Genomic DNA, 27,103 nt, shown 5'->3' on the forward strand with positions numbered 1-27,103 from the left:
AAGAAAAACATCAGGAATCAAGGGATCCATAGGAAAGACAGATCGACAAGCAGTGAACTTCGTGTATTGTGTCATGCCATGACTTGTGAAATGTTAAGTATCAAGCTTTTTGTCCAAGAAGCCTGGTTAGGCTGCATTCTAAATTAGTGACAGCAAAGATCCCTGGCTTTAACGATCAATGGTTGTAGCCATAACACCTGAGGTACATCTGGAAAAAAAGGAGATGCCCTCTTTGCAAGGGAGCAAAAAATGCCAGTGTACTAGCTGTTGATGGCCATCTGGCCACTGAGCTAGTGACATGGGAACTCAGCGTTGTGCACCTGTTTCCAGTCCCATTTCTTCCAATGTTGCTGGTGTTTGGGATTGCAATAGGGTCTTCTCTTCTTGGTTCCTTGAACCTGGTCTCTTGTCTCTCAGTGTTCTTTAAGATTTTAGCTCAGTCAACAAGGTGAATTCTAACAATTATATATGGAGTATTTTAGTTACTGAGCCAACAGTGAAGTTAAATTCAGGTAATTGTGCAGTATCTATATTTTTACCTGAATCATTTAGGCACACGGATTAGCGTAGGGTTCGTAGAAACAATGATCAAAAAAGCTAGATTTTTTTTAAAATTGATATGTTACAATGTCTTCCTCCCCCATGTGGCTTATTCACTTTGTTTGTAAGAATAGAAAAGACAAATAGTTTTTCAAAGGGTTAATATTTCTCAAAAATAATGATAGGAGGGACTTGAATGCATTTTTACGAGGAGCTTGAAAATGCCCATTTGTCCCATAATCTGTGATTCCTGTCCGTTAACCAGTCCTCCATCCATATATTACCCTCAACTCCATGAGCCCTTATCTTGTATACTGACCATTTGTGTACCACCTTATTGAATGTCTTCTGGACATCCAAGTATACTACAATTACTGATTCCTGGCTCTCCCTTCATTCCTATGCAATTTCCTTTCTTTAACTTAAGATTCTTGTTTGGGACTAGAGTATATTTCTCTCAAACTTAATATGAAATTCAATTGTATGATGAACACATTTTCCTGAAGGATCTTTTATATGAGATTACTAATTAAACCTCCCTCATTTCACAATACTCTCTATCGATAATAGCTTTATCCCTAGTTGGTTCCATAACGTATTCTAGCAAACCATTGCAAAAGCATTTTACATTCTTAGCTTCCAGATTGCTTTTGCCAGTTTGATAGTTACAGATGATATAAGGATTAAGGGCACCTTTTGTTAGAAGCCCCAATCATTTCTTAATGTCGAATTTTCTCAGCATGTGACAAGTTTCAAACATCTTTCTTTATCCAGCAATAAAATAATTCAATTGTTTAATGCAAGATTTAAAATGAATCTTAATTTTTTCTCTTTTCCCAACTTTTCTTTTTAAATCCAGCAAATCCAAATTTAAAGAATGCCAAGGATCCGTTTGGCCGGACTCCACTGATGTATTGTGTGCTTGCTGACAGATTAGACTGCGCTGATGCACTCATTAAGGCTGGAGTTGATGTTAACAAAGCAGACCGCAGCCAGAGAACTGCTTTGCATCTTGCAGCACAAAAGGTGAGCATTATTAAGGTATCCATATCACAAAAATGAACACTTTGTCTCAGATTTCCACGCTGTTATCTTGATTTTAAGGATGGTACCGTGGCACAGTGGTTAGCATTGCTGCCTCACAGCGCCAGGGACCTGTGTTCAATTCCGGCCTTGGGTGACTGCCTGTGTGGAGTTTGCACTTTCTCCCCATGTCCGGTTCTTCTCCGGATGCTCCAGTTTCCTCCCACAGTCCAAAGAGGTGCAGGATAGGTGGATTGGCCATTCTAAATTGCCCCTTCGTATCCAAAACAGTTTGATGGGGTTACAGGGATAGGGTCAGGGTGTGGGTCTAGGTAGGATACTCTTTCCAAGGGGCGATGCAGACTTGATAGATCAAATTACCTCCTCACTGGAGAGATTCTATGAGACCTATCACTGCATGTGGACAATGACATACATTTAAATTAGCTTTAGTCCATCCAAAATGCTCCTCACCAATTGTAATATCTTGAGGATCACAATGTATGCATTTTTCATTCCACTGAAACCATGTTTATTTTCTGGAAGAGGCAAATAAAAGCAGAGTAATTAAAATTCAGTAATGATGATAGAAAACTGCTCCACATTTATCTAGAAATGAGCATTAAAAAATGTAGGGCTGGATTCTTCGGCCGCGACCACCGCAAGGTCGCCACGGACAGGACGCGGACCATGTAAAGGTCCATTGACCTCGGATGAGAATTTCCTGTTGCCGGGCGGGCGAGGTCGAAGAATCCTGCTTGTTGTCATTTTGTTTCCAGACGAGCCAAGCTATTCAACTGAAATTCATGCCACTTGTTTGGCAGTTTTATTTTGATAACTTGACAGAAGTGATTTAAATTTGTTAGATCTTTTTCTCGTTTCTGGGAAGCATTTCCCACCCTGGTTGGGTGAAATTGATGAGTTGGTCTGAAGGCTATCCAATTGTGACCAACCAGACAGATGATTGTAAAAAAATAGAGAAAGCAGTATACGTTACAGTAAGAAGTCTCACAACACCAGGTTAAAGTCCAACAGATTTATTTGAACTCACAAGCTTTCCGAGCACTGCTCCTTCATCAGGTGGAGTGTGTCCTTCACCTGTTGGACTTTAACCTGGTGTTATGAGACTTCTGTGCCCACCCCAGTTCAGCACTGGCATCTCCACATCATGGAGTATTGTGCACAGTTTTGGTCTTCTTATTTGAGGAAAGATGTAATGGCATGGGAGGCAGAGAAGAGGAGGTTCATTCGATTGATTTCAGAGATTAGGGGTTTGTCTTACGAAGAGAGATTGAGCAGTTTAGGCCTGTACTCTCTGGAGTTTAGAAGAATGAGGGGAGATCAAATTGAGGTAAACAAGATGCTAAAAGGTATGGATAAAGTAGACGTGGAGCAGATGCTTCCTCTTGTGGGGCATTCTAGAACGAGAAGTCATAGTCTTAGGACAATGGGTAGAAAATTTAAAACTGAGATGAGGAGTAAATTTAAGGAGGAGTTAGATAGATTTTTAATTAGTAATCATAGTGAGTTGAAGAATTACGGAGAACGAGCAGGATGGTGGAGTTGAGGTCATGATGAGATCAGCCATTATCATATTAAATGGTGGAGCAAGCTCGAGAGGCTAAATTGCCTACTCCTGCTTCTAGTTCTGCTAAGAAAGAACTATTCTGTCTAATTGCACCTGTACCAAATCTGGTTTTATTGATTAATAAGGGAATTTTTTGATTAAAAAGGGAATCAGGGGTTATAGGGAGAAGGCAGGAAAATGGGGATGAGGAACATATCAGCCATGATCAAATGGTGGAGCAGACGCGATGGGCCGAATGGCCTAATTCTGCTCCTCTCTCTTATGGTCAAACAGTCATGATTAATGGTTACTTTCAACTCAATAGAAAGTTTAATTTTAAAACGTAATATAAAATCAACATTATGTTATTGTTACTATTCACTTATTTTATTGTTTAATCCATCTATTTGACAGTTAAAGCTGGAGTCATTGTCTAGTTTTGCGATATCCTACCATCTTCCAAAGTCAAGGAAGATTATTAAGTAAAAAGAAAAATGAGAAGGTTCTATGTTCAATCTATGAAAATGTTTGTACCTAGTCATTCGAACGAGCAAAAATAAATGTATGTGCTGTCTCTTTGAAAGAGCTAATTAGTTAGTTCCTCTCCTCTGCTCTTACCCCATGGATTTGCAATGTTTATAACAGCCATACCAACTTTTCCATCTTGATGTAAAAACTCAAATCTCTTTGTTCCTGCATCCCCTTTAAAATTGTACCGTTTAGTTTATATTCCCTCTTCCTATTTTTCCTTATGTAATGCTCTCTTTGGAGAATATAGAGTGAATCACCTGCAGAGTGATCTAAGACACAGAAGAGGAAGTGTAACCATAAGACATAGGAGCAGAATTAGGCCACTCGGCCCATCGGGTCTGCTCCGTCATTCAATCATGGCTGATATTTTTCTCATCCCCATTCTCCTGCCTTCTCCCCAAAACCCCTGATCCCCTTATTAATCAAGAACCTATCTATCTCTGACTTAAAGACACTCAGTGATTTGGCCTCCACAGCCTTCTGCAGCAAAGTGTTCCACAGATTCACCACCCTCTGGCTGCAGAAATTCCTCCTCTTCTCTGTTTTAAAGGAGTGTCCCTTTAGTCTGAGATTGTGTCCTCTGCTTCTCGTTTTTCCTACAAGTGGAAATATTTTCTCCATGTCCACTGTATCCAGGCCTCGAAGTATCCTGTAAGTTTCAATAAGATCCCCCCTCATCCTTCTAAACTCCAACAAGTACAGATCCAGAGTCCTCATACGATAAGCTCTTCATTCCAAATCATTCTTGTGAACCTCCTCTGGACCCTTTCCAAGGTCAGCACATCCTTCCTTAGATATGGAGCCAAAAACTGCTCACAATACTCTAAATGGGGTCTGATCAGAGCCTTATATAGCCTCAGAAGTACATCTCTGCTCTTGTCTAGCCCTCTCGACATGAATGCTAACATTGCATTTGCCTTCCTAACTGCCGACTGAATCTGCACGTTAACCTTGAGAATCACGAACAAGGAATCCCAAGTCCCTTTGTGCTTCTGATTTCCTAAGCATTTCCCCATTTAGAAAATAGTCTGTGCCTCCATCCCTCCTTCCAAAGTGCATAAACTCACACTTTTCCACATTGTATTCCATCTGCCGCTTCTTTGCCCACTCTCCTAGCCTGTCCAGGTCCTTCTGCAGCCCGTCTGCTTACTCAATACTACCTGTCGCTCCACAGATCTTTGCATCATCTGCAAACTTAGCAACAGTGCCTTCAGTTCCTTCTTCCAGATCATTGTGTATTGTGAAATGTTGTGGTCCCTGCACCGACACCTGAGGCACACCACTGGTCACCGGCTGCCACCTGAAAAAGACCCCTTTATCCCCACTCTCTGCCTTCTGCCAGTCAGCCAATCCTCTATCCATGCCAGTATCTTATCCTGAATACCATGGGCTCTTAACTTATTTAACAGTCTCCTATGCGGCACCTTGTCAAAGGCCTCTGGAAATCTAAATAAATCACGTCCACTGGTTCTCCTTTTGTCTAACTTCCTTGTCACCTCTTCAAAGAACTCCAACAGATTTGTTGGACATGATCTCCCCTTGATGAACCGTGCAGACTCAGTCCGATTTTATCATGCACTTCCAAGTACTTGGCGATCTCATCTTTAAGAATGGACACTAAAATCTTGCCAATGACCGAAGTCAGGTTAACCGGCCTATAATTTCCAGTCTTCTGTCTCCCTCCCTTTTTAAACAGGGGTGTTACATTAGCCGTTTTCCAGTCGTCTGGGATCCTTCCTGCCTCCAGTGATTCCTGAAAGATCACCATCAATGCCTCCACAATCTCCTCAGCTATCTCTTTTAGAACCTGGGGTGTAGTCCATCCGGTCCAGATATCCACCTTCAGACCTTTCAGTTTCCCCAGAACCTTCTCCTTAATGATGGTCACTGCACTCACCTCTGCCCCCTGATTCTCCTGGAGCTCTGGCATCCCACTGGTGTCTCCCACCGTGAGGACTGATGCAAAGTAGCTATTCAGTTTGTCTGCCATTTCTTTGTTTCCTATTATTTCTTCTCCAGCCTCACTTTTCAGTGGTCCAATGCTTATTCTTGCCCTCTTACGTTTTATATATTGAAAAAACTCGTCCTATCTTCTTTTATATTACTCACTAGCTTACACTCATACTTCATATCTCCCCCCTATTGCTTTTTTAGTTGTCCTCTGCTTGCTTTTAAAAGCTTCCCAATCCTCTGGCTTCCCACTAATCCTCGCCACTTTGTATGCTTTTGTATGGTGCCTGGAACTCGCTGCCGGGGAGGTGGTGGAAGCAGGGACGATAGTGACATTTAAGGGGCATCTTGACAAATACATGAGTACGATGGGAATCGAGGGTTATGGACCCAGGAAGTGTAGAAGATTTTAGTTTAGACGGGTAGCATGGTCGGCACAGGCTTGGAGGGCCGAAGGGCCTGTTCCTGTGCTGTACTTTTCTTTGTTCTTTGCTTTTATGCTGTCCTTCACTTCCCTCGTCAGCCATGGATGCCTTGTCCTCCTTAGCATGTTTCCTCCTCCTTGGGATGAATTTCTGCTGTGCCTCCCGAATAACCCCCCAAAACACCTCCATTGCTGTCCCACTGTCTTCCCTGCTAGGCTCCCCTTCCAAACAACTCTGGCCAGCTCCTCCCTCATGTCTTTGTAGTTACCTTTATTTAATTGTAATACTGTTACATCTTATTCTAGCTTCTTCCTATCAAATTGCAGGGTAAATAATAGCGGCGAGGTTTAGTGGGAAGCCAGAGAATTGATAAGCCTTTAAAAGCAAGCAGAGGAGAACTAAAAAAGCAATAAGGGGGAAGAAATGAAATATGTGGCCACTGCCCCCTAAGGGATCGTGCACCTTAGGTTCCCAAATCAAGTCTGCCTCATTACACATCACCAAATCCAGAATTGCCTGATCTCTAGTGGGCTCTGTCACAAGCTGCTCGAAAAAAACATTTCTTAGACATTCCACAAATTCCTTTTCTTGGGATCCACTATCAACCTGATTTTCAGTCCACCTGCATATCGAAGTCCCCATGATTATTGTAATTTAGTCTTTTATATGCCTTTTCTATCTCCTGATTTATTTTCTGCCCTACATCCAGACTACTGCGGAGGGGACCTATACATATCCCCCATCAGGGTCTTTTTACCTTTGGGATTCCTCAACTCTACCACAGAGATTCTATGCCTTCTGACCCTATATCACTCCTTGCTATTGATTTAACTTCATTCCTTACTGACAATGCAACTCCAGTGTTTTTTTGACTTTTGTTATTTCTAATTTCTACCCGTACTAATTATACTTCATGATGTTCTGATGCCAACTCCTTTCTCTCTGAAGTCTTATGTCATCTTTTACTTTGTCATTTTGTCTGTCTTTCCGAAATATTGTGTACCCTAGAATACTTTTTTTCATGACCTGGATCACCTTGTAACCAAGTCTTGAAATGATGGTTGGATTTGAATCATTTACTTCAATTTGTGCCACTAGTTCATCTACCTGAATGCCTTCTGACGTTCAGGTAAATAAATTTCAATTTAAAAATTTTTTTTTTACTTCTACTCCCTGCAGTGACCTTATTCAAGGCTGTACAATTTTTTTTTAAACTCTCTGACCCTTCGTGTCTCACTCTGCTTCTCTTTACCTCAGTTGCTCTTCTGCTCCTATGCCTCAAACTTTCTCTTTGGTTTTCCAAATCTCCGTTCACCTGAACCCCCCCCCCCATCTTTCTCAGCTTAAAGTCCTGTCCACAGCCCTGTCTGTATGAATGGCCTAAGTGCTCTATCTAACTGCTTCTTGAAAACATGAAATGTTTTGGCCTCAACTACTCCCTGTCGTAACGAATTCCCCAGGCCGACCACTTTCTGAGTGAAGAAATCTCTCCTCATCTCTGTCCTAAATGGTCCACCCCGTATCCTCAGACTGTGACCCCTGGTTCTGGACACACCTTCCATCGGGAACATGCTTCCTGCATCTGCCCTGTCTATTCCTGTTAGACTTTTATAGGTTTCTATTCGATTCCCCTCATTCTTCTGAACTGCAGTGAATACACAATCCCAATCAACTCAATCTCTCCTCATCCGTCCATCCTGCCATCCCAAGAATCAGTCTGGTAAACCTTCGCTGGACAAGAACAGTTGGATCCTCCATTCCTTCCCAGTCCAAGTTCCTCTCCAATCTTGAGGAGATGTCCTTAAGCCTGGCACTGGATAGGCAACACAACCTGTGGAGCTCCCACTTGTGGCTGTAGACAATAATATCTATTTCCCTGACTATATTGTCTCCTATTACTAGCACATAGTTTTTCACCCTGTCTTGAATGGCATCCTTCACCATGGTGCCATGGTCAGTCTGCTCATTCACATTGCAGTCTTATCCACACAGGCAACAAGCACCTTGTACCTGTCGGGCACAAGGCGTGATTGAGGCATCTCCACCACCACCTGCTTGACCCCATAGCTATTTAACTGTCCCTGATCAAATAAGAATACCCTCTCCTTTTTAAAATGTTTTTATTGAAGTTTTTCATTTTAGTAGGTCTAACATAGAGGGGAAATATACCGTATATGGCAAACTCTTAGGAATATAGAAAGTCAGAGAGATCTGGGCGTGCAGGTCCACAGATCTTTGAAAGTGGCAACACAAGAGGACAAGATAGTCAAGAAAGCATATAGAATGCTTGCCTTCATTGGATGAGGCATAGAGTATAAAAACTGATAAGTCATGCAACAGTTGTATAGAACCTTGTTAAGGCGTCACTTGGAATATCGCTCACAATTGTGGTTGCCACATTTCCTGAAGGATGTGGAGGCTTTGGAGAGGGTACAGAGGAGATTTACCAGGATGCTGCCTGGTCTGGAAGGTGTTAGCTATGTGGAGAGGCTGAACAGACTCAGACTGTTTTCATTAAAAAGACAGAGGTTCAGGGGTGACCTGATAGAGGTCTACAGGATTATGAGGGGCATGGATAGAGTGGATGTGGAGGCACACTTTCCAAGGGTGGAGGGGTCAGTCACCAGGTGGCATAGGTTTAAGGTTCGTGGGGCAAAATTTAGAGTAGCTGTGCGAGGCAGGTTTTTACACAGAGGGTGGTGAGTGCCTGGAATGTGTTACCAGGGGAGGTTGTGGCAGCAGATACACTAACGGCATTCAAAAGGCATCTCGACAAATACATGGGTAGGATAGGTATAGAGGGATATGGCACTAGGAAGTGTTGAGGGTTTTGGCCAAGGGTGGTATCATGACCGGTATAGGCTTGCAGAGTCGAAGGACCTGTTCCTGTGCTGCATTGTTCTTTGTTCTTTGTCTTGTTCTATTTTGTATTATTTGCTTGTGCCCGCCCCGGCCAGGCTCTAGGTCCCATAGCTCTTCCGACCCTGGGATGGCGAATTTGATTTTCTCCAGTTGGAGAAATTCCGACAGGCCTGTCAGCCTGTCTGCAGTTTTTGGTAATGTTGCTGATTGTCAGACGAGTAGGATTCTTTTATGGGCAATTCGGGAAGCGAAGACATGGGTGTCAGCCCCCTTCCCCATAAATAGTTCTGGCTGGTCCGAAACCCCAAAGACAGCCACTTTTAGGTTTGGCTGCACCCTCACCTCCACAACCTTCGACATTGCTCCAAAGAAGGCTGTCCAGAAGCCGACAAGTCAGGGGCATGCCCAGAACATGTGGGTGTGGTTGGCCGACCCTCCCTGGCAGAATACCCTCTCTTAAGGAGTGTGACTGCCTCCCAGAATAAAGGTAACTTGCACCCTCCCTGATGCATTGCAGTGTCTGCAGCTCAGCCTCCAGGTCAGTGCATAATCAAGCCGCTGACACATACTGCAGAAATGTTTGCTCTAAATCACATTGCTGTCCAGTAATTTCTACATTCTTCAGTCGCAATGCATCACCTGCCCTGCCATCTTTATTATAAGTTACTTAATTTATTACCTTTTAATTAATAAACACTGCTGTGCCCAGTAAGCTTTCCTACTGCTACTACAAAACCTTACAACTAATAAACCTTAGATACCAATAAATTGTACCAGTTCTTAGAAGATAAATGAGCAAGATACTTACCTGGTTTCCAGAACATTTGGCGTTCTCCGCGTGCAGTCAGTCTACAAACTGAGCCCCACCATCAGCAGCAGTCTCACAGTCTTATCCCATTCTTTAGAAGCCTCTGGGTCTGCTCTCTGTCCTGCATCCCCTCGCATTCTTTGAAGCCTCTGGTCCGCTCGAAGTCTTACCCCCTCATGCTCTTTTGAAGCCTCCAGGACTGCTCTGTTTTGCTCCCTCTCGTGCACTTTGAAGCCTCTGGGTCCACTCTCTGTCTCATCTCTTTGCACGATTTTTAAAGCCTCCAGATTCACTCTTGTGTCATCCCACTTTGCCCTCTTTTGAAGCATCTGGGCCTGCTTTCGGTCTCACCGCCTCCTGTGTTCTTTGAAGCCTCCAGACCTGAGCTCTGTCTCACGTCCTCTCCCACGCTCTTTGAAGACTCTGGGTCTGCTCTCCCAACTTCTTTGAAATTGAGTTTAGGCGTTGACTTTGGAGTTTGTACTTAAAGGTCATTGCACAATCTACCAAATGCACTGAGACTGACTTTGATTCAAATTCTGATTGGTTCAACTCTAGTTTCTGTATTCTAGAACTCATTTTAAGAAATTGTTTGATTGGAAATGTATCACCTATCCTGTGCTGCTGCTTTCAGTATTTTGAAACCAATAACAATGCTATGTGTTAATTTTTTTTAAGAAGTTACATGTACAAACAGCACGGTGGCGCAGTGGTTAGCACCGCTGCCTCACGGCCCTGGGTCACTGTCCATGTGGAGTTTGCACATTCTCCCCGTGTCTTAGTTGGTCTCACTCCCACAACCCAAAGATGTTCAGGGTAGGTGGATTAGTCACACTAAATTGCCTCTTAATTGGAAAAAAATGAATTGGGTACTTTAAATTTATTATTAAAAATTTTAAAGTTGAATGTACAATGTATACCCCAAAACCTTTCACAATCAATTCATTAATTTTGAAGCACCGCCTTGTGGACTAATTGGCATACAGAAAGGCCCAAGAAAATCATTTGTTTTTGTTGAAGGAATCATTTTTGGCCCGGCCACTGGGAATGCTCCTTGTACCTGATTTTTTAATCTACATGTTGATTGGTTTAACCAGGTCGGTCAAGGCAGCCTTGAGGAGGAGTTTATAGAATGTATCCGCGATAGTTTCCTCGAACAGTATGTAATGGAACCTACGAGGGAACAAGCGGTCCTAGATCTGGTCCTGTGTAATGAGACAGGATTGATTCAGGATCTCATAGTTAGGGATCCTCTCGGAAGGAGGGATCACAATATGGTGGAATTTAAAATACAGATGGAGGGTGAGAAGGTAAAATCAAGCACTAGTGTTTTGTGCTTAAACAAAGGAGATTACAATGGGATGAGAGAAGAACTAGCTAAGGTAGACTGGGAGCAAAGACTTTATGGTGAAACAGTTGAGGAACAGTGGAGAACCTTCCAAGTGATTTTTCACAGTGCCCAGCAAAGGTTTATACCAACAAAAAGGAAGGACGGTAAAAAGAGGGAAAATCGACCGTGGATATCTAAGGAAATAAGGGAGAGTATCAAATTGAAGGAAAAAACATACAAAGTAGCAAAGATCAGTGGGAGACAAGAGGACTGGGAAATCTTTAGGGGGCAACAGAAGGCTACTAAAAAAGCTATAAAGAGGAGTAAGAGAGATTATGAGAGTAAACTTGCTCAGAATATAAAAACAGATAGTAAAAGTTTCTACAAATACATAAAACAAAAAAGAGTGGCTAAGGTAAATATTGGTCCTTTAGAGGATGAGAAGGGAGATTTAATAATGGGAGATGAGGAGATGGCTGAGGAACTGAATAGGTTTTTTGGGTTGGTCTTCACAGTGGAAGATACAAATAACATGCCAGTGACTGATGGAAATGAGGCTATGACAGGTGAGGACCTTGAGAGGATTGATATCACCAAGGAGGTAGTGATGGGCAAGCTAATGGGGCTAAAGGTAGACAAGTCTCCTGGCCCTGATGGAATGCATCCCAGAGTGCTAAAAGAGATGGCTAGGGAAATTGCAAATGCACTAGTGATAATTTACCAAAATTCACTAGACTCTGGGGTGGTCCCGGCGGATTGGAAATTAGCAAACGTGACACCACTGTTTAAAAAAGGAGGTAGGCAGAAAGCGGGTAATTATAGGCCAGTGAGCTTAACTTCGGTAGTAGGGAAGATGCTGGAATCTATCATCAAGGAAGAAATAGCGAGGCATCTGGATGGAAATTGTCCCATTGGACAGACGCAGCATGGGTTCATAAAGGGCAGGTCGTGCCTAACTAATTTAGTGGAATTTTTTGAGGACGTTAACAGTGCGGTAGATAACAGGGAGCCAATGGATGTGGTATATCTGGATTTCCAGAGAGCCTTTGACAAGGTGCCACACAAAAGGTTGTTGCATAAGATAAGATAAAGATGCATGGCATTAAGGGGAAAGTAGTAGCATGGATAGAGGATTGGTTAATTAATAGAAAGCAAAGAGTGGGGATTAATGGGTGTTTCTCTGGTTAGCAATCAGTAGCTAGTGGTGTCCCTCAGGGATCAGTGTTGGGCCCACAACTGTTCACAATTTACATAGATGATTTGGAGTTGGGGACCAAGGGCAATGTGTCCAAGTTTGCAGACAACACTAAGATAAGCGGTAAAGCAAAAAGTGCAGAGGATACTGGAAGTCTGCAGAGGGATTTGGATAGGCTAAGTGACTGGGCTAGGGTCTGGCAGATGGAATACAATGTTGACAAATGTGAGGTTATCCATTTTGGTAGGAATAACAGCAAAAGGGATTATTATTTAAATGATAAAATATTAAAACATGCTGCTGTGCAGAGAGACCTGGGTGTGCTAGTGCATGAGTCGCAGAAAGTTGGTTTTCAGGTGCAACAGGTGATTAAGAAGGCAAATGGAATTTTGTCCTTCATTGCTAGAGAGATGGAGTTTAAGACTAGGGAGGTTCTGCTGCAATTGTATAAGGTGTTAGTGAGGCCACACCTGGAGTATTGTGTTCAGTTTTGGTCTCCTTACTTGAGAAAGGACGTACTGGCACTGGAGGGTGTGCAGAGGAGATTCACTAGGTTAATCCCAGAGCTGAAGGGGTTGGATTACGAGGAGAGGTTGAGTAGACTGGGACTGTACTCGTTGGAATTTAGACGGATGAGGGGGGATCTTATAGAAACATATAAGATTATGAAGGGAATAGATGGGATAGATGCGGGCAGGTTGTTTCCACTGGTGGGTGAAAGCAGAACTAGGGGGCATAGCCTCAAAATAAGGGGAAGTAGATTTAAGACTGAATTTAGGAGGAACTTCTTCACCCAAAGGGTTGTGAACCTATGGAATTCCTTGCCCAGTGAAGCAGTAGAGGCTCCTTCATTAAATGTTTTTAAGATAAAGATAGATAGTTTTTTGAAGAATAAAGGGATTAAGGGTTATGGTGTTCGGGCCGGAAAGTGGAGCTGAGTCCACAAAAGATCAGCCATGATCTCATTGAATGGCGGAGCAGGCTCGAGGGGCCAGATGGCCTACTCCTGCTCCTAGTTCTTATGTTCTTACCTCTAATGACTCAGATTTTGTGATATTTTACACCAAGTAGCCGACAGAGCCTCAACTTTACCGAAACAGGATGGCAGGCAAGGCAGCACTCCCTTCTGTATTACATTGAAGAATCAGCCTGTGTTATCTGCTGCAATTTGGAATGAAGGTTTCCATACATAGTAAGAAAATAATGGGGGAAAAAACATTTATTTGTACTTGAGTTTGCTGCACAACAGCCACATGGCATCACATTTTGTAAAGGTACACTTGTTTCTTAAAAGTTTGAATTGTTGGCATCTGGTGTAAGTGTTAAAATATTTTGTAAAACCTGTAAAATTCTTTATGCCATTTACTCAAACAAGATTGATATTTGTTTTAGGAAAATTTGATACGATTACAAAAAGGGCTGCCAAGCATTTCACACTAATATAATTTTGTTACAGGCTGTAATTATATTACTGCTTGCAATTTAGTAACAAGCGAGTTTGTCTTCCCCAACCCCAGAGATCATCGCTGTTTGTCTTTGATCTTTATCTGAATCTGCCACCTATTTTATTGGACAATGTACCAACTTCAAATATAATGAACACTTTGAAGATGTTAATTTGATTTAGAATGTTGTGTTCTTTACTGATTTAAAACCCAGGACATTAAAGTGTGATCATGAGCTAGAAAAGGAAACAAAACTTGAGAAAGTAGCGAGTACCTTGTAAGGATAATGGTTGAGACATGCCTGTCATGTAGGTTTCTATTGACAAATGCAACCTACTATTGACATTGTGTCCCTTGATAGTTACAATGCTGGCTTCTCTTTGCTGGTCAAATGCTTAATTGTTCTGGCCTTTCATTCAGTCAAAGTTGGAGCATCACTATAAGAAAAGGAGGAGGAGTAAGTCCTGTTACTAATCTCGAAGAGTACACTGTCTGAACTGCTGGGACCAATCACCCTGTCATAATGTTATGATTTGTTCATTTTTATACCTTTTATTAGCCTTCACTTGTTTTGCCACTTGGCCTCTGGGGCAGCTAAAATGCTATCTAATTTGAGAGGTTTGCTACTGTCAGAATGGCCTCAACTGGGGCAGTGTTAACAGTAGTGACAAATAATCAATACCTGTCCTTGTCATGTGAAACGTGTGTAGTTGGGCCTTTCATCTAGAGGATTAGAGGTCTAATTGGATTGAGAATAGGGAAGTTGGGCTGTTGGTCTGCCCTGTCAGTGCTGTGAAGCTGTCAGTTGTCATCCTTGTTCATACTAGAGCAGAGAAGTGATGCGCAGAACTTTCAAAGCTTGCAAACGAACTATTCTGAATGAGGCTCAAAATAGAACTGAGAAATTTATAAAAAGGTTTAACTGCATGACAGTCACAATTGCAGAAGAGACAGATTCCACTGTTATTAAAAGTTTTTTATTATTCTCAATATGCCGAATTTCTTTAAGAAAGTGACTTTTTGGAGTAAATTTAACAATAAATCTGTAGAGTAAGGTGTTTAATTTCAGAAAATGCAAAAATCCTAACATTATGAATTTAAAAATTATTGCCTATATTAGAATGAATAAAACAAAACTAATGAGTCACAAAAGCTGCATAGGTTCCAAATGGGATTAAGAGCATTATATTGGCAGTAGAGGTTAATATATTAATGTGGGTAACTGAGCTGTGTAATTTTTACAAATTTAATTGTTGTAATGTCCAGCTAGAACCTTTATTATCAACTTCTAGTTAGATACCTATTTATTTGATAAAATCCATGTTTAATTACTTTAATAATTTGTTGTAGTGATTTTATTGAGTAACGGCCACTGTACAATTGGAAGTTAAACTTACTATTTCATTGTATTTTACATCATTGTACAACTTTCTTTTTTTTTAAATTTGGAGTACCCAATTCATTTTTTCCAATTAAGGGGCAATTTAGCATGGCCAATCCACCTAGCCTGCACATTTTTGGGTTGTGGGGGCGAAACCCACGCAAACATGGGGAGAAAGTGCAAACTCCACACGGACAATGACCCAGAGCCGGGATCGAATCTGGGACCTTGGCGCCGTGAGGCCGCAGTGCTATCCCACTGCGCCACCATGCTGCCCTCATTGTGCAACTTTCTTGGTTTAACTAACATCTTCATAGATCCTAATGGAAGCTCATCACAGAATCCCCACAGTGCAGAAGAAGGCCATTTGGCCCATCATGTTTGCACCGACCCATGAAGAGACCACCCTACCTAGGCACAATCCTCCACCCCATTCCTGCAATTCCAACCTAAGGGGCAATTCAGCATGGTCAAACCACCTGTATATCTTTGACTGTGGGAGGAAACGGGAGCATCTGGAGGAAACTCACGCAGTTACTGGGAGAAAGGAAACTCCACACAGTCACCTGAGGTCGGAATTGAATCGGGGTCCCTGGCGCTGTGAGGCTGCAGGACTTACCAATGTGCCACTGTACCGCCCCATTAACAGTTAAACATACATTTTGGGAAGAGATTAGCACAATTTTGTCAGTCTCTCTCAATCTCTGATCTACTGATATCCTTAGCTTAAAAAAAACAAAGATCACATTTTCTGAATATGAATATTTTCTATTTTAGATTGGTAGTAACACTGTAAACCATTGTATTGCAGGAATAACTCTTCTGCATTTAAAACATGCTTCTCATTTGCTACAATTTAACCGGCTTTTTTTTCTGCCTCCTGTTCTTGTTTCTCCTTATCTCCTTCAATAAATGTTGAATATAATAGGTTAGTGTTATCCATTCCTATCATGGGGGGTTGTTTGATCAAATGCCATGAAAAGTAAAGGGACGAGTGTAATGGAACCTAGAACAGAGAGAAGGTTTGTGGAAATTCTCTGCGCATGTGAATCTAGGGGTTAGCACTGCTTAGAGCTGTACATGTTATGCGTATAATCTTCTAGATAGTGAATGTAGAAGCAAAGTATGGTCAATGCAGGTATGCAGGTCAAACAATTGAACACATTGCATTAGATGGATAAATTACCATTATATTGTTCGTAGAAATGGGAGGAACAGTAAACAATGCAGAACAATGAAATCAGGTTGAGATTGATTTGGTTTTTTAGGTAATTGGCTCTCAGATCCCATGTGTCGCACTGCATTTCAATCTGGCTCTTAATCACAAGGAGGGTATTGTTGCCCTTGAGAGAAATTCAAAGATGAATAATAAAGATAATTCCAGGTGTTATTTAAATTATGAAGCAAAGGCTGAGTAAGTTGTGACATTGAGTTCTCTTATTATTCTGTCAATGCAAATTATTGTTTTTTATTTGTAAATAAGAGACTTTTAGGAATCTCTACATTTTCAAGATGAACAAAATCAATAAAACTAACTTTGGCAAATTGTTCGCAGGTGAAAATGTTAGGTGATTAACTATTAAGAAGGAAAATCATAATAGAGTTGAGAAATATTGAGGAAATTGCAATGACATAATTCATATATATGCCTGAAACTGTACTGATTCTCATCCATTATTTTGAGTGTAACTGGACAAATTGCATAATTGTTGGAACTTGTCATTTATATTCTGCCAGTAGTAATTACTAAGTACCCCTACAAACCCAGGTAGTGAAAATTGCTCAAGTTTCTACTCCTGTAATGAACTTGGAGATGTTTACAGGATCAAGGACAAGCCGGCAGGGTTTAAGTGTTCAGGAAATCATGCATCCTAATGAATTCCTTGTGGTAAAATTTGCCCCCTTTTTTTGTACTGAAATGTGGAAACATTTTCTGCCCAATCAGTTCTCAGAGTCTTATTATTAGACTGGAAATATTAAACATAAATAGCTCAATTCCCAGCTTTCAATACATTATTCACTGCGGAGAAGGGGTCTTCCAAATCAGGAAGAGCAATGTTGTAAAGAAAAGTTCGAAAATTGAGATCTTGGGAGCGATTTAGTAGCAGCGTTGCACTTAACCGAGAATGCGACGAGGCCGTGAAATTGCGGGAGAGCCCAAAAACGAGAACCACGCCAGGCGCTGATCTGTTTACGATCTAACTGGCCCGCTCTCATTGGCGCAATCAGAATCCCGCCGTAACGTGGCGTGAAACAGTAAGCGCCGCTTAAACCCAATCTCCATAAAATTAACAGGACCTACACACCTCCCCCCCACTCCATCCAACGGTATCCCATGATCTAACAGCCTCTCCAGCAAGTGGTGATGCGGACGCCGATTAGTACTCCGTTTTTTAAAGGTGAGGCTGGCGGAAGGGCTGCTGCTTGGACCTGAGGAGATGAGTAGCCATCTTTCCTCACAGGCAAAGAGCCCGGGTGTGCTGGACTTGCTGCCCCGGTGCTTGCAGGGAGGGAGGGGGAGAAGGCCGCCTCGGTCCGCCCTGGGGTGCGGGGGGGTTGGCCGTCCGTGGCATCCGCTGCAGCAGCGTCGACAGATGCTCGAGGTGGCGACTCTTGTGCAGTACCCCGCCCCACACCCTGAGAACCTGTCCGCCCATCAGGCGAGGGAGAGACCCAGAGGGGGAGGCCTGTGACGGCCCAAGACGTACAGGCGTCACTAGTCTTTCGAACAGATGACGGACAGCGTGTGCCACAGGAGGCTCCACCTCAACAAGGTGATGGTGCAGCATCTGTGCAATGTCCTCAAGGACTTAGCAACACTTGGAGAAGGTTCACAAGAATGATCCCTGGAATGAAGAGCTTGTCGTATGAGGAACGGTTGAGGACTCTGGGCCTGTACTTGTTGAAGTTTAGAATAATGAGGGGGGATCTTATTGAAACTTGCAGGTTACTGCGAGGCCTAGATAGAGTGGACGTGGAGAGGATGTTTTCATTTCAAGGGCAGCACAGTAGCATAGTGATTAGCACAATTGCTTCACAGCTCCAGGGTCCCAGGTTCGATTCCCCGCTTGGGTCACTGTCTGTGCGGAGTCTGCACGTTCTCCCCGTGTGTGCGTGGGTTTCCTCCGGGTGCTCCGGTTTCCTCCCACAGTCCAAAGATGTGCAGGTTAGATGGACTGGCCATGCTAAATTGACCTTAGTGTCCAAAATTGCCCTTAGTGTTGGGTGGGGTTACTGGGTTATGGGGATAGGGTGGAGGTGTTGACCTTGGGTAGGGTGCTCTTTCCAAGAGCCGGTGCAGACTCGATGGGCCGGATGGCCTCCTTCTGCACTGTAAATTCTATAATATCTATAATTTGTAAGAAAAACTGGAACCAGAGGACACAATCTTAGACTAAAGGGACGATCCTTCAAAACAGAGATGAGGAGGAATTTCTTCAGCCAGAGGGTGGTGGAACTCTGCCGCAGAAGGCTGTGGAGGCCAAATCACTGAGTGTCTTTAAGACAGAGATAGATGGGACTTCCAGTTGCGGCTATGCGGAGCTAAGTCGCACGTTAGGCAGCTCCCGCAAAAAACAGACTTTTGGGCTCTTTTCAGGGCCCCCAACGGTATTTTTCCGACGTTTCCCGCTGTGGGAAGGAGAGTACAATAGTTCCCCGACAGTATATGGCTTTTACCAGGAGCGGGGCGACTAAAAGAGTGGTGGCGGACCCGAAGAAGGTGCGAGGGAAGAAGAACAAAATGGCGACGGGCGGGGACCAGGCAGTGTGGATGCAGTGGGCGCAGGAGCAACAGGAGGTTATCCAGCGCTGCTTTAGGGAGATAAAAGCAGACCTGCTTGAGCCGATGAAGGCTTCTATTGATAAGCTGCTGGAGACACAGACGGCCCAGGGGATGCCGATCCGCGAGGCCCGACAAAAGATCTCCGACAACGATGACGAGATCTTAGGCCTGGTGGTAAAAGTGGAGGCACACGAGGCGCTCCACAAGAAATGGCAGGAGCGGTTCAAGGAGATGGAGAATCGGTCGAGGCGGAAGAATCTGCGGATTCTGGGCCTCCCGGAGGGGCTGGAGGGGCCGGACGTGGGGGCCTATGTGGTCACCATGTTGAACTCGCTGATGGGAGCGGGGTCCTTCCAGGGGCCCCTGGAGCTGGAAGGGGCCCATAGAGTGCTGCGAGGAGGCCCAAGGCTAACGAGTCTCCGCGGGCGGTGCTGGTGCGGTTCCATCGGTTCGTCGATCGGGAGTGTGTGCTCAGATGGGCCAAGAAGGAGAGGAGCAGCAGATGGGAGAACGCGGAGGTTCGAATATACCAGGCCTGGAGTGCAGAGGTGGCGGAGAGGAGGGCCGGGTACAATCGAGCGAAGGCGGTGCTGCACAGGAAGGGGGTGAAGTTTGGCATGTTGCAGCCGGCGCAACTGTGGGTCACCTACAAGGACCTGCACCATTATTTTGAGTCTCTGGAGGAGGCATGGACCTTTGTTCAGGCTGAGAAGTTGGACACAGATTGAGGGTCGGGATGGGCGTTTGGGGATTGCGGTTGATATGTTACTTTTTGAGAGGGGGTCCTTTGCTCTTGTTTTTTTTTCTTTCTGGTTGGGTTAGGGCGGGTTGGGCACTGTTTTGGTTGGGTTGGTCGGGGGGGGGGGCTCTTGGAGGGGAGTAAGCAAATGGAACAGGGGTGGATGGCCGGCAGTGTGATGGGGCCCCGCGGGGGAGGGGGAGGCCCGAGTCGAGGTTGAGGGGACTGGGCCTGTAAAAGGAGCTGCGTCAGAGGTGGCGGGGCCGGGTAGGTGGTAAGCGCGGGCTTTTTCCCACGCTGAAGACTGGAGGGGGCGGGGCAGGGAAGCGAGGGTTGTTTCCCGGGCTTGGGATGGAAGGGGGAGGTGGAGAGCCTGCGGATGGGGAATGGAAGAGGAGGGTGTGTCACACAATGGGAGGAGTCGAAGGAGAGGCGGGAGTGGCCGGGGTCAGCAGGAGTCAGCTGACCTGCGGAAGTGCAATGGGGGGAGTAAAGCAGCTAGGAGGGGTCCTAGCCGGGGCAGGGGGTGGATGTGGGTATGCTCCAGGAGACACACCTGAAGGTGGCAGACCATGTAAGATTGAGAAAAGGGTGGGTGGGTCAGGTGTTTCATTCGTGGCTGGATGCCAAAAATCGAGGGGTGGCGATCTTGGTGGGAAAGAAGGTGTCGTTCGAGGCGTTGAGCATTGTGGCAGACAATGGCGGTAGGTACGTTATGGTTAGTGGTAAGCTGCAGGGAGAGAGAGTGGTACTGGTGAATGTGTCTGCCCCGAACTGGGACGATGCGGGTTTTATGCGGCGCATGTTGGGTTGGATCCCAGATATGGAAGTGGGGGGCCTGATAATGGGGGGAGACTTTAACACGGTGTTGGACCCGGCACTGGATCGCTCCAGGTCTAGGACGGGTAGGAAGCTGGTGGCAGCTAAGGTGCTGAGGGGGTTTATGGACCAGATGGGAGGGGTGGACCCTTGGAGATTTGCAAGGCCGGGGGCTAGGGAATTTTCATTAACCTCACACGTCCATAAGGCTTATTCCTGGATCAACTTTTTTATTTTGAGCAGGGCGCTGATAGCGAGAGTAGAGGATACCGAGTATTCGGCAATAGCCATTTCGGATCATGCCCCGCATTGGGTGGACTTAGAGCTGGGAGAGGAGAGGGACCAGCGCCCGTTGTGGCGTTTGGAGGTGGGGCTGCTGGCAGACGAGGTGAGTGAGCGGGTCCGAGGAAGCATAGAGAGGTACCTGGAGGCCAACGATAATGGGGAGGTCTGAGTGGGGATGGTATGGGAGGCGCTGAAGGCAGTGGTTAGGGGAGAGCTGATCTCCATTAGGGCCTACAAGGAGAGGAGGGAGCAGAGGGAGAGGGAGTGGCTGGTGGGGGAGATGGTGAGGGTAGACAGGAGGTATGCGGAGGTGCCTGAGGAAGGATTGTTGAGGAAGAGGCGCAGCCTCCAGGCCGAATTCGATCTGGTGACCACCAGGAAGGCGGAGGTGCAGTGGAGGAAGGCCATGGGGCGATTTATGAGTATGGGGAAAAGGGAAGCCGGATGCTGGCGCATCAGCTCCGGAAGCGGGACGCAGCTAGGGAGATCGGGGGAGTTAAGGACAGGAGAGGGAGTGTGATGCGGAGTGGGGTTGGCATCAATGGGGTCTTCAGGGACTTTTATGAGGAATTGTATCGGTCCGAGCCCCCACTGGAGGAAGGACGGATGGGCCGCTTTCTGGACCAATTGAGGTTTCCGAAGGTGGTGGGATTGGGGGCCCCAATTGGGCTGGAGGAGCTGACCAAAGGGATAGGGAGCATGCAAGCAGGGAAGGCACCGGGGTTGGACAGTTTCCCGGTCGAATTTTATAAAAAAATATATGGACTTGTTGAGCCCGTTGCTAGTTAGGACCTTTAATGAGGCAAGGTTAGGGGGGGGGGCTTTGCCCCCGATGATGTCCCGGGCACTGATCTCCTTGATCCTGAAGCGGGACAAGAATCCCCTGCAGTGTGGGTCTTGCAGGCCGATTTCGCTGCTAAACCTAGATGCCAAGGTGCTGGCGAAGGTCTTAGCCACGAGGATTGAGGATTGTGTGCCGCAGGTCATCCACGAAGTCCAGGCGGGGTTCGTGAAGGGGAGGCAGTTGAACGCGAATGTGCGGAGGCTTCTGAACGTTATCATGATGCCGGCGAGGGAGGGGAAGGCGGAGATAGTGGTGGCGATGGACGCTGAGAAAACCTTCGATAGGGTAGAGTGGGGGTACCTGTGGGAGGTGCTGAAGAGGTTTGGGTTTGGGGAGGGATTTGTCAGGTGGGTCAGGCTGCTGTATGAGGTCCCGATGGCGAGTGTGGCCACGAACAGGAGGAGGTCTGAGTACTTTCGGTTGCACCGAGGGACGAGGCAGGCGTGTCCCCTGTCCCCCCTGCTCTTCGCACTGGCGATTGAACCCCTGGCTATGGCACTGAGGGAGTCGAGGAACTGGAGGGGGTTGGTGCAGGGTGGGGAGGAGCATAAGGTGTCGCTCTATGCGGACGACTTGCTGTTATATGTGGCGGATCCGTTGGGGGGAATGCCAGAGGTAATGAGGATCCTCAGGGAATTCGGGGATTTCTCGGGGTACAAGCTCACCATGGGGAAGAGCGAGCTGTTCGGGGTCCACCCAGGGGACCAGGAGAGGGGGATTGGCGAGCTCCCACTAAAAAGGGCGGAGAGGAGCTTCAGGTATTTGAGGATCTAGGTGGCCAGGAGCTGGGGGGCCCTGCATAAGCTTAATTTCACAAGGCTGGTGGAGCAAATGGAGGAGGAGTTCAAGAGGTGGGACGCGTTGCCGCTGTCCTTGGCGGGTAGGGTGCAGTCAGTCAAAATGACGGTGCTCCCAAGGTTTTTGTTCCTGTTCCAGTGCCTCCCCGAGTTTATCCCAAAGGCCTTTTTTAGGCGGGTCAACAGGAGCATAATGGGGTTTGTGTGGGCGCGAGGGACTCCGAGGGTGAGAAGGGTGTTCCTGGAACGGAGTAGAGATAGGGGGGGCTGGCGCTGCCCAACCTCTGTGGGTACTACTGGGCCGCCAATGCGACGGTGGTGGGCAAGTGGGTGATGGAGGGGGAGGGGGCTGCATGGAAGAGGCTGGAGACGGCGTCCTGTGTGGGTACAAGTGTGGGCGCTGGCAACGGCGCCGCTGCCGCTCCCTCCAAGGAGGTATACCACGTGCCCGGCAGTGGCGGCTGCCCTCAAAATCTCCGGGCAGTGGAGGCGGCACAGGGGAGACGTTGGGGCCTCGGTGTGGACCCCAATACGGGGGAACCACCGGTTTGTCCCAGGGAGGACAGATGGAGGGTTTTCAGGGTGGCACAGGGCAGGGATACGAAGGTTGGGAGACCTGTTTGTGGACGGGAAGTTCGCGAGCCTGGGTGAGTTGGAGAAGTATGGGCTGCCCCCGGGGAACACCTTCAGGTACTTACAGGTAAGGGCGTTTGCCAGGCGGCAGGTGGTGGAATTCCCGCGGCTGCTGCCACGCACAGTACAGGACAGGGTGCTCTCGGGGGAGTAGGGAAGATCTCGGAAACTTACCAGGTGATGCAGGAGGAGGAGGAGGCCTCGGTGGTGGAGATGAAAGGTAAGTAGGAGGAGGAGTTGGGAGAGGAGATTGAGGAAGGTACGTGGGCAGATGCCCTAGGGAGGGTGAACTCTTCATCTTCATGCGCAAGGCTCAGCCTCATACAGTTTAAGGTGCTGCACAGGGCACACATGACCAGGATAAGGATGAGCCGGTTTTTTGGGGTGAGGACAGGTGTGTTCAGTGCTCAGGGAGCCCAGCAAACCACACCCATATGTTCTGGGCATGCCCAGCGCTGGAGGAATTTTGGAAGGGTGTAGCGAGGACGGTGTCGAGGGTGGTAGGATCCAGGGTCAAACCAGGCTGGGGGCTCGCAATATTTGGGGTGGCAGAGGAGCCGGGAGTGCAGGAGGCGAAAGATGCTGGTATTCTGGCCTTTGCGTCCCTGGTAGCCCGGCGGAGGATTCTTCTTCAGTGGAAGGACGCGAGGCCCCAAAGCGTGGAATCCAGGATCAACGATATGGCGGGGTTTATTAAGTTGGAGAGGGTGAAATTCGCCTTGAGAGGGTTGGTACAAGGGTTCTTCAGGCGGTGGCAACCGTTCTTAGACTTCCTGGCAGAACGGTAGATATTGGTCAATGGCAGCAGCAACTCGGGGGGGTCACTTTATTTATGTTTATTTACACTGGGGGATCTGAGGGGGTGTATATATTTGCTATGTTGGCTCTGTGTGAAGCTGGGGTGTTAATTTGTTATTTTCGTACGGGGGGAGCGGGATATGAAGGCTTGTTTTTTGACTCTTGTATTTAACCCTGTTTGGTTCCTTTTTCATTTTTTTTATTGATATTCTGTGAAAACCTGAATAAAAATTATTTTTTTTAAAAAGACAGATAGATAGGTTCTTGATTAATAAGGGGATCAGGGGTTATGGGGAGAAGGCAGGAGAATGGGGATGAGAAAAATATCAGCCATGATTGAATGGCGGAGCAGACTCGATGGGACGAGTGGCCTAATTCTGCTCCTATGTCTTATGGTCTTATTATGAGTCCCACTCCAGGATTTGATGTCCACAGAAGGTGTGTTGTTCATAATGCTCATATCAACCTGGAAATACTTCAACATGCCTATGGCAGGTGGTAAGAGTGGGAAAGACTCCTCATCAGCCATGCTTGATGTGGAGTGATGCCTCTCAAGCTCGCGCCTCTAGCTTCAGACTAGTGACCAGTTCCAGGAAAAACAGACTTGAACCTTGTAGCTGGTGTACAGGCTTGGGGGTCAGGCGGTGAGTTACTCGCTGTGGAATTCCCAGCTTCTGAACTTCTCTTGATGTAACAGTAGTTAGTGAGGAGACCTGTTGCTTCTTAAAGAGAGACAGATAGGGGAAAAATAGGAGGGAAAAAGGAAGATTACAGTGGGGGTCGGCTCTCAGAGTGAGATGTAGAGATAAGGAGGGGAAAGGCCATTGGATGGATGAGAATTTTAAAATCCTGTTGTTGATTGGGGGTGCCAATTTAAATCAACAAGCACATGGGTGATGTGGAAAACAGAACTTGCAAGTTAAGACATGGGCAGCTGAGTTTTGGGTGACCTCAAGGTTATGGAGGGTAGAATGTGGGAAACCAGTCAGGTGTGCATTTGAATAGTCAAGACTAGAGATAACAAAGGTATGAATGTGGGTTTCACTAGCAGATTAAGTGAGATGGGGCAAAGGTTGGCAGTTTTATAGAGGTGAAAATAAGCGGTCTTGGTGATGGCACAAATACGTATTCAGAAGCTCATCTTGGGGTCACATGTGACAAGATTGTCAACAGACTGGCTTATTCTCAGATTATTGTAAAGGAGAGGAATGGAGTCAGTAATTGTGAAATGAAGTTCGGAGCAGGATCAAAAACAATGGCTTTAGTCTTACCATTATTTAATTGAATGAAATTTCTGCTCCGAATTAACTTTATGCAGAGGTTGATAGATTCTTGTTAGGGTTATCAGTGGTAAATGAGAACGTGGAATCTGAAACACAAATGGATTAGCCATGATCTTATTGAATGGCGGAGCAGATTCAAGGGGCTAAATTGCCTACTTCTATTTTCGTACGTTCGTAGGACCTTATTGCCACCTATGAAATTCTGAAGCGGCTTTACAGGATACATGTTGAGAGATTGTTTGTGTTGGTTCGGGAACTTAAAATATGGGGACACAGTCTCAGGAAACCGGGCTAAATCATTTAGGAGTGAGATGAGGAGAATGCTCTTCACGCAGTTGTGAATTTCTTGGAACTCTCTACCCCGGAGGCTTGAATAGATTTAAGGCTGGGATAGATAGATTTTTGATGTCTCAATGAGTTAAGGGATATGGGAATGGGCAGGAAAATTGACCTGAAGCCCAAGATCAGCCATGATCATATTGAGTGGTGTAGCAAGATAGATGGACTTTCTGCTCTGCTCCTGATCCTATTTCTTATGTTCTTATATGTTCAATTCATCTGTAATTTCCTTAGTTTGCTAAATTAATTCCCTATTCTCACTCTTGAGAGGACCAACATGCATTTCACTTACTCTTTTCCTTTTTAAATTCCTGTAGAAACCCTTACTACCTGTTTTTATATTTCTAGCTAGCTTTCACTCATGCTCTAATTTCTCCCCCATTATGCTTTTGGTCATTCTTTGTTGTTGGTTATATTCTGTCTAATTGTCTGACTTGCTGCTCACCTTTGTGGAATTATGGGCTGGACTCAACGCCAGCCGCTACCAGTAATGGAGTTCCTGATGCGGTAGAGAATCCAGCGTCAGCCAAAAAACAGGATCGTCGCCAGACGCCTGTTCTGATGTTCCGGTCGTCCGCTGTGGAGACATCCAGGTTTGCGCCCTGCTCCAGCGGGAGAATGCAAATGGGTCAAATATACTTATTTGCATTATATTAATAGGCTGGGCACCGGATTCTCCAAGCTTGAGTGAATCTCTGGTCCTCTGGAGATATTTCCCAGTGTGACCCTGGCGCGGTAGACCTCGCGGTGGCCAAGGGGGTAATTCTTTTAGGGAATTGCCTCCAAAGTCCATCAGAAGGTCAGCCCCCCCGCCATAATGCAAATCCTGCCCACTCGTCCCACCAGAACTCCGACCCCCCTCCCAACAAGAGAGACGCCGCACCAGAGAGCCCCCTCCCCTCCTTAAGGGAGACAGACCACTGCCTGGAAGCCTCCCATAAGAGAGAGTCTTGCCAGGAAGCCCCCATTACAGAAACCTCTGCCTGGGACGTCCACTCGAGACACTCCCATAAGAGAGGCCCCAGCCTGGAAGCCCCCCATGAGAGAGACCGGTGCCTGCAAGTCTCTTATCGGAGGGACCCCTGCCTGGAAGACATCTGGATCAAAATGGCAGCTCAATAACGGGATTCGTGAAGAATCTCTTGTTTTCCCCACCATGCATAAAGTTACAAGACAAGGGATAGTGAATCGCCTCTGAGTTGCGCTCCCAGCACGAGGGTAAATAAAAGGCGATTCGTCTCCGGCAGGAGAACATAGTCTCCCAAACGAAGAATTCCGGCCGATACGTTTTTTTCTTTTAGTTAATCTTTTACTCCTTAATTAGCCATGGATGATGTGTCCCTTTGAGTCTTTCATTCTCAGCGGGATGTCTCTTTTCTGAGTATTCTGAAATATTTCCTTAAATGTCTGACAGTGTATCGCTCCTGGCCTATTCCTTAATTTGTCAGTTCATTTCAGCCACCACTTCAGGCCCTCATAATTGCCCTGATTTAAGTTTAAAAGACTATTCTTGAACCACTCCTCTCGCTCTCAAATTGAATGTGAAATTCAATCAAATTATGACCACTGCTACCCAGGGATGCCTTTACGATATGGTCATTAATTAATGTTTTGTCGTGGCATATTGCCAATCTTTACATACTTTTATTTGGTGTTACACTTTACCTGTTAACCCAACCACCACAGTTTCTGCCTATTCCCATTTATAAGACCAGGCACAATTGG

General features: G+C 45.9%; 1 protein-coding gene across 12 annotated transcripts in view; it reads left to right on the forward strand.

The window, feature by feature from the left end:
• invs (inversin) overlaps positions 1-27,103 on the forward strand; it is a 498,042-nt gene that overhangs the window by 118,558 nt on the left and 352,381 nt on the right. For 11 of the 12 annotated variants that reach the window (XM_072508926.1, XM_072508929.1, XM_072508921.1 and 8 more), the window contains one exon: positions 1,400-1,566. In XM_072508926.1, the coding sequence (XP_072365027.1) occupies positions 1,400-1,566 (167 nt within the window). The remainder of the gene's footprint in view (positions 1-1,399; positions 1,567-27,103) is intronic. The other variant, XM_072508932.1, reaches the window with a different exon arrangement.

Source organism: Scyliorhinus torazame, chromosome 6 (assembly GCF_047496885.1).
Source record: "Scyliorhinus torazame isolate Kashiwa2021f chromosome 6, sScyTor2.1, whole genome shotgun sequence".
NCBI lineage: Eukaryota > Metazoa > Chordata > Chondrichthyes > Carcharhiniformes > Scyliorhinidae > Scyliorhinus > Scyliorhinus torazame.